This window comes from Rhinopithecus bieti, unplaced genomic scaffold (assembly GCF_001698545.2).
Source record: "Rhinopithecus bieti isolate Rb0 unplaced genomic scaffold, ASM169854v2 scaffold_13400, whole genome shotgun sequence".
NCBI classification, from domain to species: domain Eukaryota; kingdom Metazoa; phylum Chordata; class Mammalia; order Primates; family Cercopithecidae; genus Rhinopithecus; species Rhinopithecus bieti.
The window spans coordinates 2825912-2838845 of record NW_016807991.1 but is presented as its reverse complement, the minus strand read 5'-3'; the positions used below and the strand labels follow the sequence as shown (position 1 = coordinate 2838845).

The 12934-nt window shown below is 52.5% G+C and overlaps 1 protein-coding gene across 1 annotated transcript in view; it reads left to right on the top strand.

Annotated features, from left to right (window-relative positions):
- The window catches only part of CD300E (CD300e molecule), a 12122-nt gene extending 3421 nt beyond the window's left edge, over window positions 1–8701 (top strand). Inside the window, exons 2-4 of the mRNA XM_017884604.1 lie at window positions 3462–3809; window positions 6906–7014; window positions 8165–8701. Coding sequence (XP_017740093.1) covers window positions 3462–3809; window positions 6906–7014; window positions 8165–8285 — 578 coding nt within the window. The 3' untranslated portion in view covers window positions 8286–8701. The remainder of the gene's footprint in view (window positions 1–3461; window positions 3810–6905; window positions 7015–8164) is intronic.
- Window positions 8702–12934: the final 4233 nt, after the last annotated feature.

Below are 12934 nucleotides of genomic sequence, written 5' to 3'. Positions count from 1 at the left end.
TTTTTTGAGCTGGAGTCTTGCTTTGTTGCCAGGCTGGAGTGCAATGGCACGATCTTGGCTCACTGAAACCTCCGCCTCCCGGGTTCAAGCGATTCTCCTGCCTCAGACTCCTGAGTAGCTGGGACTACAGGTGCACACCACCATGCCCGGCTAATTTTTGTATTATTATTATTTTTTTAAACGGAGTCTCGCTCTGTAGCCCAGCCTAGAGTGCATGGCATGATCTAGGCTCACTGCAACCTCCGCCTCCCAGGTTCAAGTGATTCTCCCCTTCAGCCTCCCAAGTAGCTGGGATTACAGGCGCCTGCCAGTATGCCTGGCTAATTTCTGTATTTTTAATAGAGACAGCATTTTACCACGTTAGCCAGGCTGGTTTCAAACTCCTGACCTCTGGTGATTCACCCCCCTCGGCCTCCCAAAGTGCTGGGATTACAGGCTTGAGCCACTGCGCCCGACCAATTTTTGTGTTTTTAGTAGAGACGAGATTTCACCATGTTGGCCAAGATGGTCTTGATCTCTTGACCTTGTGATCCGCCCGCCTCAGCCTCCCAAAGTGCTGGGATTACAGGTGTGAGCCACAGCACCTAGCCGTGACTTCCACATTTTTTTTTTTTGGGACGGAGTCTTGCTCTGTCACCCAGGCTGGAGTGCAGTGGCCAGATCTCAGTTCACTGCAAGCTCCGCCTCCTGGGTTCAGGCCATTCTCCTGCCTCAGCCTCCCGAGTAGCCGGGACTACAGGCGCCCGCCACCACGCCCGGCTAGTTTTTTTGTATTTTCAGTAGAGACGGGGTTTCACCATGTTAGCCAGGATGGTATCGATCTCCTGACCTCGTGATCGGCCTGTCTCGGCCTCCCAAAGTGCTGGGATTACAGGCTTGAGCCACCGCGCCTGGCCGACTTCCACATTTTAAGAACCATCTTTTGTCTTTTCAGAAGATTAATTTGCATTGGTTTCATTTCAATGAGAAGGTTGCCTACTGGAGGGAATAGCCATCATGAATGCAGAAGACCCTTTCTTTTCTAGGGTGACTTTCCAGATTTGCTAAGTTTGGGGTTAAAAAAGCCATAGCACTTTTAGGCTTTTCAGGATGAGATTCTGCCTCTGCAAAGGGACTGCTATTTGCTTGACTTAGAATGGCTTGAAAAGTTGGAAAGTTTGTTAGTCAGAAAGACCCCCGAACCTGGAGGTTTACCCAACAGAGACCTGGGAAAGGAAACAGTTCAGTCCAGAGGAGCTAAAAGTAAGTGGCTCTGGGCCCTGGAAGGGAACAAAATGGTCCCATGGTTTCCTCCCTCAGCTGTGCTCTCCCCAGTGTGTGTGTGTGTGTGTGTCTGAGAGGAAGAGTGAAACATTTGCTTCCTAGCAGGGCTGAAAGAGCCCAGGTTGTAATCAGGAATGTGGAGGACAGATTCCAGAGGAGAAAGCCTCTTTCCAGAGGCCAGGGGCAGAAGGCCAGGCCAGTTCTTATGCAATTGAGGAATTAAAGACTTTTTGGGCTGGAAGAAACCTGGAAAGCTCTCTTGAGTCTGGCTTCCCATCTGCAACTGGCATCTTATTGATTAGAGTGGCAGGAATTCTAGGACACATTCAGCTCTGAAGGGGCTGGCTCTGATCCTGGCAGAAGAAGAACCCCAAGCTCTCCAGGAATGATCCCTTCTGGAAGCAGCACAAGCAGGCCTCGGCTCCACCACCAGACTCTTGGCTGTGATGAGCCCTTTGTACCCTGTCAAACTCCCACTGTGGGAAACGCAGTCCTGAGCTCTGTCCAGAACCTGGAAGGAGGTGCTGCTGGGATGTGCCACCTCTAGAAGGGGGCTGGAGACAGGTGGAAGGGAGGAGGTGAGGACCAGCTCTGCAATCTCAGGTGGGGTGTGCAGCTGCGGGCAACAGGTTCTTGGGGGAGAACGTAGGTGGGGAGCAAGGATTTGGGAAGGGGAAGATTCCTGAAGGTACAGCGTCCAGGGCGAGGAAGGTTCTTATGAGAATTAGGACAACAGAGAAATGGGGAGTGCTCAGAAGTTGCGGGGTCAGGAGCCACTTTGCTGTGGTCAAGGGAGCACAGAGCGGGAGAACACAGGTTTGGAGCAGGGTTTGGGGTAGGGGCTGGGAAGAGGTCGGGGTGGGGGTGACAGGTGCTACTGAGTGTGGGAGGGACCAGGAGGGTGGGAAGAGATAGTGACAGTGAGATTGTCTCAGACCAAGCATGGCTGGTGGGGTGAGGAAGGTGTGCATGGTGGCAGCTCACACATCTGCCAAGGCATATGACAGACGGAGCCAGCTGGGGACGGAGTGGGGAGGAAAGGCAGGCGGTGGGAGGAGGGGAGGGAAATGAATGAAAGCCAGAAGTCAGGGACTCCTCCATCCTCAGTCACCTTGGATCTAGAGGTAATTAGCTCAGGAGCCCAGATAGTCGTAGGACTCATAGATACCAGGGACCGTTTCACACTTTCTGCTCATTCCAACAGCTTAAGCTTCTGTGGCCCCTGTGTGTGTTCATCCTCTTATTGCTAACTCAGGTTACTTTGGGGGATGCAAAGCTCAGCCTCATGACTGTCTTTCTCTCCCCGTCTCTCACACCCACACACACGTGCACGTGCGCATGCACTCAAGTTCAATCAAAGCCTCTGGTAAGTTTGTCAGCACTTGCTCAAGATACTGGGGCCTCTGCTGAGCATCACATCCCATAATGCCTGAACTCTTGCCTACCTACAGCCTTTCTTTTCCCTTCTCTTTCCTTCCGTATCAACTTCTCACACTTTGCCTCCCAGATTCTAAGCCCCACTTTCCCCCCAGGACCCAAAGCACCTCACTCGGTTACAGAGAGCAGCTTCCCTCTTTCCTCTGAATGCGTGGTGACCTCTGACACCCAAGACTGGGGACTATTATGGGGGAGGCTGATCTTGTGTTCCAAATTCATGTAAAGAAGCTTATCAGGGCTTCCTTTGGACACAACCCTCTTCCCAGGGCCACGTTGATTCTTCCCGGAGAGTGGTTAAGATCAGAGCGAGAGAGTTATTTTCCCTCCCACAAGAACACTCTGAGAGTGGAGGAAACCACACGTTGTGTTTTTAAAGAATAAGCCTGAGTTGCAGAAGACCCCAGAATACATGGGTCTCGTTCCAAAGGGAAGTGATCTTGTATATGACCAAATCTCATGCCTGGCAGAGGCTGCAGGGCCCCGGACAAGGCGGGACAGCTCCTCTCTGCTCCTACCTCCAGCTTTGGTCTTCAAGGGCTGGGGCCCCTGCGCTGTGACTTGGTGTCTCTGCTCTCACAGGGGACAGGTTTCTTCTCTCACAGGGATTCTTTGGCTTAGGTCCTAAGCTCAGGTATTCCTGCAGGTCCCCATCCCAGGAAACGCCCAAGTCTCCCTGGCAACCTTCCGCTTAAGCTTCAGACAGATGGCTGCTGATAGGGCCATCTGGATGGAGACCTGGGACTCGGGCTTGTGTTTTCCAGGCTGTTTGTCTCTGACGGGCCCCGGCTCTGTGACTGGCACCGTGGGGGGCTCTCTGAGAGTGTGGTGTCAGTATGAGAGCACGTACAAGGGATATAACAAATACTGGTGCCAAGGACAGTATGACACATCATGTGAGAGCATTGTGGAGACCAAGGGAGAAGAGAATGTGGAGTGGAATGGCCGCGTGTCCATCAGAGACCATCCGGAGGCTCTCGCCTTCACTATCACCATGCAGAACCTCAATGAAGATGATGCTGGATCTTACTGGTGCAAAATTCAGACAGTGTGGATCCTGGATTCGTGGTCACACGATCCCTTGGACCTGGTTAGGGTGTATGTTTCCCCAGGTAAGAGCTCCCTTCACTTCGGCAGCAGGGCTTTGGGGTGTGACTGGACAAGGGAACGAGGGTGGGTGGCATACTGAAGTGTGCCTCCAAGTCTTGTCTTGTTCTCAGTCACAGTGGTGTTGGGAGGAGCCCATGGCATGGGCACGGAGAGAGGCTGCTGATCCTTCAGCCTTAGGTGGGCTGGGGGTTGCACAGCTCAGGTGCTGTCACTCCCATGGGGCCCGGGCCTCACCCCATTACCCAGCATGGAAGAAGCCCCTTCATGCTGAGCCGAAGCTGTTTCCTCCTTGCCCTTTGGGAAGACTGTACCAAAGAAGAAATACTCCTGCACATTTGCAGCCTCCTCACAGAACATCCCCTTACCATGCTGTTTTGAAATATGTTTTGCTTGGGAAGACCTTCCTGTTTAGTAGCTTCTTGAGTGGAAGCTACTCTTTCTCTTACTCCCCATATGCTAGAGGGCCATGGAGCCGTGCCTGAATTCTTCCTGCCCCCATCAGAACTTCCGCCCTGTGACTTTCAACCTGCTTCCTTTAAATGTTGTGCCAGATGGCCACACACACCTTCTACCTGTGCTCGACAAGGCTGTCCATCAGCTTCCAGGCTGCTCCCCCTCATTCAGCGGGGACCTGCCAGTGGCTCCACTTCAACCTCTGTCATTATCTTGGCAGGTTTTAATGAATAACTTGACAATCTTGCCTTGGGTTCCTTAACATTCTCAACCTTGGTGTCCTTTATTTTCCACTCTCTTCAGAATCGCACCCCAAGGAAACATCTCAGAGCTTGTCATCACCCAACCTGGTCGCTGCCCAGAGTTTTACACCCAGACATTCTATTTTTTGACAACTTTTCATCGATCAGCTCTCCCCTATCCTCATGCCACTGTCCCTATTCTTAATCTTGTAGTGACCTTCTGTCTTCTGATCCTTCCCTCCATGTCCCCCAATTTATTGTCCCCGTCACTCCTGTTCTGACCTCACTTCCTTCCTAGGCCACTTTGAGCCCCTGAAATATATCACATTTTCTTTTTTCTCTCTTTTTTGAGACATAGCCTCACTCTGTTGCCCAGGCTGGAATGCCATGGAGTGATCTCGGCTCACTGCAACCTCCGCTTCCTGGGCTCAAGTGATCCTCCCAGCCTAAGTAGCTGGGACTACAGGTGTGCACCACCATGCCTGGCTAATTTTGTGATTTTTAGTAGAGACAGGGTCTTGCTACGTTGCCTAGACATGTCTCAGACTCCTGGCCTCAAGCCATCCACCTGCCTTGGCCTCCCAAAGTGCTGGGACTATAGGTGTGAGATCATGACCAGCCTGACATTTTCTTCTCTTAGTAGCACCCATAACTCCTATATTCTATTTCCTTATCTACCTGACAAAACCCTCATCCCTGGATCAATCCTAAAATTAAGGCCACTAATCATCCCAATTTGCCCATGACTAAGGGGTTTCCTGAATGTGGGATTTTCAGTGCTAAGGCTAGAAAAGTCCTGGGAAAGTTGGTCACCCTCTCTAAAATCCACCTGCTCTAGCGCTGCTGGGGGAAATAAAGTAAGAAAATGGTGCCTGTGACTGCCAGTAGAAGTTCAGAGTTTCCAACGTTACCTCCTGTACATCTACCTTCCTGAGAACACACAGGACATCAGTTTCTTTCCCTCTCCACTTGCAAACTTCCATGCAATCTACATTCATTCTTCCCCCTTCCCTTTCAGGTTGAGGACAGGCTTCCCCATCCTGTCCAAGGGTGATCCTCCTGGGGCTGGCTTCTTGTCCTGTGGTTCTCTGCCTCCCCTTCCCTCTTGAACCAAACTCCCCTGCCCCTGCCCCTTAGCCATCCACGCCGTCTCCCATCCTCAGACTCAGACTCTACCACCACGCTCACATCTCTCACTTTCCAAAAGCATCCATGGTCCGGCATTTGCCTCTGCTAGGTGCCACCCATTTTTCCTTCCTTCCTGTTGGCCTGAGGGTGGATCAGGCTCCTCCCCTGTGCTCCTGTTGCACCTGCTGGGGCTCCTTCCCAGGGCTGCTTCCAGCTGAAATGAGTCCATCTGTTTAGGTGTCTCTGCCCCTCCAACGGGGTGGGGCTCATGTCACATCCATCAGCGAATCTCCAGCAACAGACCGGTCGAAGGCTGCTTATCGGATCACACCAAGCCTGTGGCGGGCCCTCGGTGAAGGGCTGAGCCTCCAGGACAACTGCTTTAGGGAGCTCATGAGCTGGGGGTCCAGTGGCAATGAGGGAGTAGACTATGTCAATAGTCTGGTTGTCACCTGAAGTCCCCAGGAGGAGCCGAGTGACAACCTATCCCCTCTCTAGGGGTGGCCTACAGTGGCCTTTCCACATGGGCCAGGCACGGTAGCTCACGCCTGTAATCCCAGCAATTTGGGAGGCCAAGGCAGGCAGATCACCTGAGGTCAGGAGTTCGAGACCAGCCTGATCAACACGGAGAAACCCCATCTCTACCAAAAACACAAAATTAGCCAAGCGTGGTGGCATATGCCTGCAATCCCAGCTACTTGGGAGGCTGAGGCAGGAGAATCGCTTGAACCTGGGAGGCAGAGGTTGCAGTGAGCTGAGATCGCACCATTACACTCCAGCCTGGGCAACAAGAGTGAAACTCCATCTCAAAAAAAAAAAAAAAAAAAAAAAAAAGCGTCCACCTGAAGGGTGCTCAGAGCCCCCCTCTCATGGTCTCTACAAGGCTTCTTGGGCCACAGGCTGAGCCATCTTCCTTTAGACTCCTCCTACCCCTCCTCCTCCTGGAACTCCACATCAGGCTGCAGAAGCCCAGAGAGACCCCTGCCCTCACCCCAGGCAGAGCGGGATGAAGGCAGAGTGGGCAGAGTGGTAAGAGTCTTTCTCTGAGATGCAGAGAAAGACCTGGCACTTATTGGAGGGAACTCTCATGGCTGGTTCTGGTAAGGGCTCCTTTTGTCCCTGAGGGGTTTCACCCAGGAGGTGCCCTGGATCTGGCTTCAGAAGTCTCTTCAGCCTCTTCTGTGAGTGGGTGATTCTGTGTGACTTCCTTACTGGTGCTCCTTGCATGGCTGGGAGCCCAGGCATGGCCCGATGCATCATTTTCATCTCTAACAGCAACCAAAACCCCAAGGAGGACCACACGTCCAGCCACAACTCCCATCTTCCTGGTGGTGAACCCTGGGCGAAACCTCAGCACCAGGGAGGTGTTGACCAAAAATTCAGGGTAAGCGCCCAGGACCTGGAGGCCGTGGAGGGAGCAACCCTGGGGTGGAAGCTGGTGGTGGTGGCGCACCATGACCTGAGATCATCACTGGCTGCTGTTTCTTTCCATCTCTGGTCCTGAGTCTCATACTCTCTGAGTCTGCATGTGGATGCTGAGTGAGAAATATCACTTGTGCTGTGAACACCTTTCCCTACGGGGCAACTAGTGGGACTCAGGTCGAAAGTTGAGTTCAGGTGCATGTGCAGCCCTCGTCCCCTCCCCACCCCTTTCTGTCTCCTTCCCCATCCAGCTCTGGACTTGGGGTCCTGGCTCTGTGGCCCCTTTCAAAGGTCTTTGCTCAGCTGGGGATTTTGCCACCAGGAGCTGTCTGTTGGGTCTGTGGGGAGATGGGCCCGCTCCAGGCTGTGGTTTGAGTCTGTTCTCCTTCCTCTCCCAAAGATACCCAGGAAGGGCTGTGATATTGCGGCCAGACCCTGAGGGGAGGGAACAAGGAGCTGGAGTGAAACAGTGAGAGTGGCGGCCAGGTGCGGTGGCTCACGCCTGCAATCCCAACACTTTGGGAGGCCGAGGAGGGTGGATCACTTGAGTCAGGGAGATTGAGACCAGCCTGGGCAACATGGTGAAACCCTGTCTCTACTAAAACACACAAAGTTAGCCAGGCGTGGTGGCGCGCCTGTGGTCAGTCCCAGCTACTCAGGAGGCTGAGGTGGGAGAATCACCTGAGCCCAGGAAGTCAAGGCTGCAGTGAGCCATGATTGCACCACTGCACTCCAGCCTGGGTGACACAGTGAGACCCTGTCTCAGAAAATAAAAAAAGTGAGAGTTGGGACTGGTTTTAAGAAGTCAGTTGACAAAGTGGAGGCTGCGAGTGGGACAGGGACAGAGAGAGTGCTGTGGTGTGTGCTCCTGGAAGTGGGTCCTTCTTCTCTCTTCACTCCATCACTGCTCCTTGATGAGAGCTCCTGGGCAGTCCTTGATGGGGGGAGAAGGAGGGATGGGGGCCACAGAAGGGGCTGCCCTGGTGTAGGTCCTTTCCCCGGCTGCTCCTGGGTTATTTGGCCTCCAGAGTCAGAGCACAGGGAGAGGTGGGGAGAGAAGGGTCCTGAGGGTTCTCCCGAGAAGTGACTCGTTTTCACCATGTCCCCCACAGGTTCCGGCTCAGCAGCCCTCACTTCCTGCTCGTGGTCCTTCTGAAACTGCCCCTGCTCCTGAGCATGCTGGGTGCTGTCTTCTGGGTGAACAGGCCTCCGCGGGCTCCTGCGGGGAGATAGAGCCAGGCTGACCTGAAGCCCTGCAGAGCCCTGTCCCCAGGAGTGCCCTCCCTATGCAAAGAGTCAAACTTTCAGACTGGATGCAAGAGACCTGTGGACTCTGGAGGGATTTATTGTTCCTGTGCCTCAAAGGAGGGTCCTGGCTCTTAGAGGACACTCCTTTGGAGACCTCAGTGTGGAGCTTGGGGGTCCTCCTTTCTCTTCCCCAGTCCCCTGCCTCCCTGCCCTCATGCCCACTTCCCAAGGGCAAGAATTCCCTGAAAGTTGGCCGGGCACCATAGTGAGTGCCTGTAATCCCAGCTCAGGAGGCTGAGGCAGGGGAATCGCTTGAACCCAAGAGTTCCAGGCCAGCCTGGGCAACTTAGAGAGACCCTGTCTCAGAGAGAGAGAGAGAGAGAGAGAGAGAGAGAGAGAGAATAAAGGAGGGAGGAAGGGAGGGAAAAATTTTCTGGAGGAGTCTGGGCCTTCATTCTTCTCCTTGGCACAAATGCTTCCCAGGCCAGTTTCCCCCAGGGCAATAACTACCTCGTTCCTGCAGACAGGAGGCTCCCTGAGGACACGTCCCTCACAGTCCCAGCCTTTGGGCTCACAGGGCTCCATTCTTTCTCTGGGACAACCCCCAGGGAGCTTGGTCTTGGCAGAGCTTGCTCATGCAGTTACCCAGTGTCCTACATGCTCAGGGCTCCTCTCTTCTTCTGTCGCCCCTTGGGTCTCCCTGGCTTTAAGGCTCCTTCTCTCCCTGTAACCAGGCAGAGTGTGGCCGGGCTCAGAACATCTCTGCCTGGGTGAGCCATGGATGAGCAGCTCCAGGTTAAACTTCTGGGACGAGTTGAAACAGTAATGGGAGAAAGAACTGGTGGGTGCCCCTGATATCACTCCTGGAATTCCCCCACCTGGGGGTGTCCTGTGCACAGGGTCAACAGAGTTAGCTCTGTCCACTTTAGAAGTCTGGCTGAGACCACCTGTTAGCCATTAACCTTTTCCACAGGCGGAGCAGACATTGTTTTTCAAAGACAGGACGGAGGACACAGAGGTGAAGGATACTTGTCCACACTTGAACTGCACAGTGCCATCATCACTACTGGGGACCCTGGAACTGCACAGTGCCATCATCACTACTGGGGACCCTGGCTCAGGAATGAGCTCAGTTGGACTTGTCCACACTGGAACTGCACAGTGCCATCATCACTACTGGGGACCCTGGCTCAGGAATGAGCTCAGTTGGACTTGTCCACACTGGAACTGCACAGTGCCATCATCACTACTGGGGACCCTGGCTCAGGAATGAGCTCAGTTGGACTTGTCCACACTGGAACTGCACAGTGCCATCATCACTACTGGGGACCCCGGCTCAGGAATGAGCTCAGTTGGACTTGTCCACACTGGAACTGCACAGTGCCATCATCACTACTGGGGACCCTGGCTCAGGAATGAGCTCAGTTGGACTTGTCCACACTGGAACTGCACAGTGCCATCATCACTACTGGGGACCCTGGCTCAGGAATGAGCTCAGTTGGACTTGTCCACACTGGAACTGCACAGTGCCATCATCACTACTGGGGACCCTGGCTCAGGAATGAGCTCAGTTGGACTTGTCCACACTGGAACTGCACAGTGCCATCATCACTACTGGGGACCCTGGCTCAGGAATGAGCTCAGTTGGACTTGTCCACACTGGAACTGCACAGTGCCATCATCACTACTGGGGACCCTGGCTCAGGAATGAGCTCAGTTGGACTTGTCCACACTGGAACTGCACAGTGCCATCATCACTACTGGGGACCCTGGCTCAGGAATGAGCTCAGTTGGACTTGTCCACACTGGAACTGCACAGTGCCATCATCACTACTGGGGACCCTGGCTCAGGAATGAGCTCAGTTGGACTTGTCCACACTGGAACTGCACAGTGCCATCATCACTACTGGGGACCCTGGCTCAGGAATGAGCTCAGTTGGACTTGTCCACACTGGAACTGCACAGTGCCATCATCACTACTGGGGACCCTGGCTCAGGAATGAGCTCAGTTGGACTTGTCCACACTGGAACTGCACAGTGCCATCATCACTACTGGGGACCCTGGCTCAGGAATGAGCTCAGTTGGACTTGTCCACACTGGAACTGCACAGTGCCATCATCACTACTGGGGACCCTGGCTCAGGAATGAGCTCAGTTGGACTTGTCCACACTGGAACTGCACAGTGCCATCATCACTACTGGGGACCCTGGCTCAGGAATGAGCTCAGTTGGACTTGTCCACACTGGAACTGCACAGTGCCATCATCACTACTGGGGACCCCGGCTCAGGAATGAGCTCAGTTGGACTTGTCCACACTGGAACTGCACAGTGCCATCATCACTACTGGGGACCCTGGCTCAGGAATGAGCTCAGTTGGACTTGTCCACACTGGAACTGCACAGTGCCATCATCACTACTGGGGACCCCGGCTCAGGAATGAGCTCAGTTGGACTTGTCCACACTGGAACTGCACAGTGCCATCATCACTACTGGGGACCCCTGGCTCAGGAATGAGCTCAGTTGGTTTTTTGAATGTTTGTCAATTACTCCATCTCCCTAAAGTTTGTGGGGAGGACTCCCACAGTCTGCCACAAGCAAACATCACCATCTCCACTCACTACCTGCATCTGGACCAGTGCTCTCCCTCTGCCCCCAGGCCCGAGCTCATCCTGAGCTAGTGATGCCAGTGTCCAGAGCACATGGAGCGCCTCGATGACTGTCGAGTGCTCAGGCAGAGCTGCCGTGCTCTGAATTTGAGCTCTAGTGGGGCTCCCAGCTCTGTCATGCATGGTGACTCAGGGAAAGATGCGGCTGGCCCAGGACTTGTGCTGAAAGAGAAATTCAATCTAATAAGGCCCATAATAATTATATTAACCCAGGAAATATGATGATGAGCAAGAAAGGAGCTTATGATTCATTTTATGAGAAGGATAAGCTCCCAAGTCATTACAGCATAGGAAGAACTCTAGAGCCACAGAAGATGCCTCCTGATGTCAGGAGGTTGGTGAGGAGAATATCATGTCAAATTGACCAGGTCAGGGAAAGAAAGTGACATTTGTGTGTGATGTTGAAGGAGGTATAGGGTTCCAGTGGGGCAGGGATGGAGCATCAGAGAGAGAGAGAGGACAGAGAAACAGCATAAGTGAAAGCAGAGAGGCAGGAAATAATCTTCGTAACAAGAGTCACTCATAGAAGACCTATCAGCAAATGGACTGTACTGTTCACATACAGATGCTCATGGGAGGATGTGCCTAAGATTCCAATGGAGTGAAGTTTTTCTGTGGCAGGCCAGATGGAACTAACCTGGAAGAACTCAGGTGGTGGCAGGTTCAGGAGGCTTAGGACTGAACTCTTACTTAAACTTCGATTAGCTGTGGTGGGATGGATTTGAGCAGAACAAGATGGGATTGCAGATGTGTTTTAGGAGGACTTACCTAGCAGATGTAGCAAAATCTGAAAGGAAGAATCTGGGAGTCCGGAGTCTCAAGCCTGGAAAACCAGAGGAATGGGGCATCATTGACAGAAGTAGGAAAGTCAAGAGCAGGTTTGGTTGATGCAGAGCTTAGTTTTCTGTGTGTTTGGAATTATCTGGCAGAGAGGTCTAGCAGATAACTAGAGATCTGGGTTAGCAGAGTGTTGAGCGCCGGAGGAATGTGTGTAGAAAGATTAATTCGAGGCCAGGAAAAAGTGAAAGCATGGAGGGAAGAGGTCAGAACCAAGGACAGAGCCCTCGGGGTACCTACATTTAAAGACAAAGGGTTGGAAGAAGAGACATTGAACAAGGAGCTGGAGCAGGAACAAACAGGTGGAAGATGAGAAGTCAAGAGCCATGAATGTTTCAAGGAGGAAAGCAGAGCTGGAGAGGTGGAGGAGGACCGCGATTGAGAGGCGGCTATTGAACTTATCATTCACAAGGTCACTAATGAAGTTCAGAAGAGCATATCAACAGAGCAATGTGAGCAGAAGCCAGAAAGGAAGAGTTAAGAAAGAGTAGACAGATGGCAGACAGCAGGTGCAGGAGAAAGAAACAGTGGCTTCTCCATGCTTTGAATTTTCCATTCTTCCTTACTCCCTTTTTTTCCTCTATTCTTCCATTCTGTTTTCCCTTTATTTACTCATTCATTCAATAAACTTTTATTGTGTGTCTATGGTGCATTGTTCTGGGAGTTACAGATAAGGACTTAAACTATGCAGAGTCCCTACTCCTTTAGAAGGGAAGATTAAGATGTAGACTAACAATAGCGATGCAGTGTGTTAGAATTTGTGTCAGGGGTCTGCACAGTGCTCTGTGCGGACACAGAAGTGAGGCGGAGAAGGAAAATTGAGGGCTTGATTTATAAAAATAAGGCAGAAGACTGGGGGATGATTGTCCCAGACAACGGTAGGGGAGAGTCATAGAGCATGCTGGAAACCAGGACCTTCAGGAGCCACATTACCATTACTATGTGTGCAGAGTGCACGTGAGGGAGAAGTGAGATATGGGGCTGGAGCCTCGTTGTGAAAGGGCTTCATGGCAGGCCAAGGAGTTTGAATTGAGTTCTGGAGATCACAGGGAGCCCCTGGAGGTTTTAATTTTTGAAATTTTTATTTTGAAAAAATTATAGGCTCGGCCGAGCGCGGTGGCTCAAGCCTG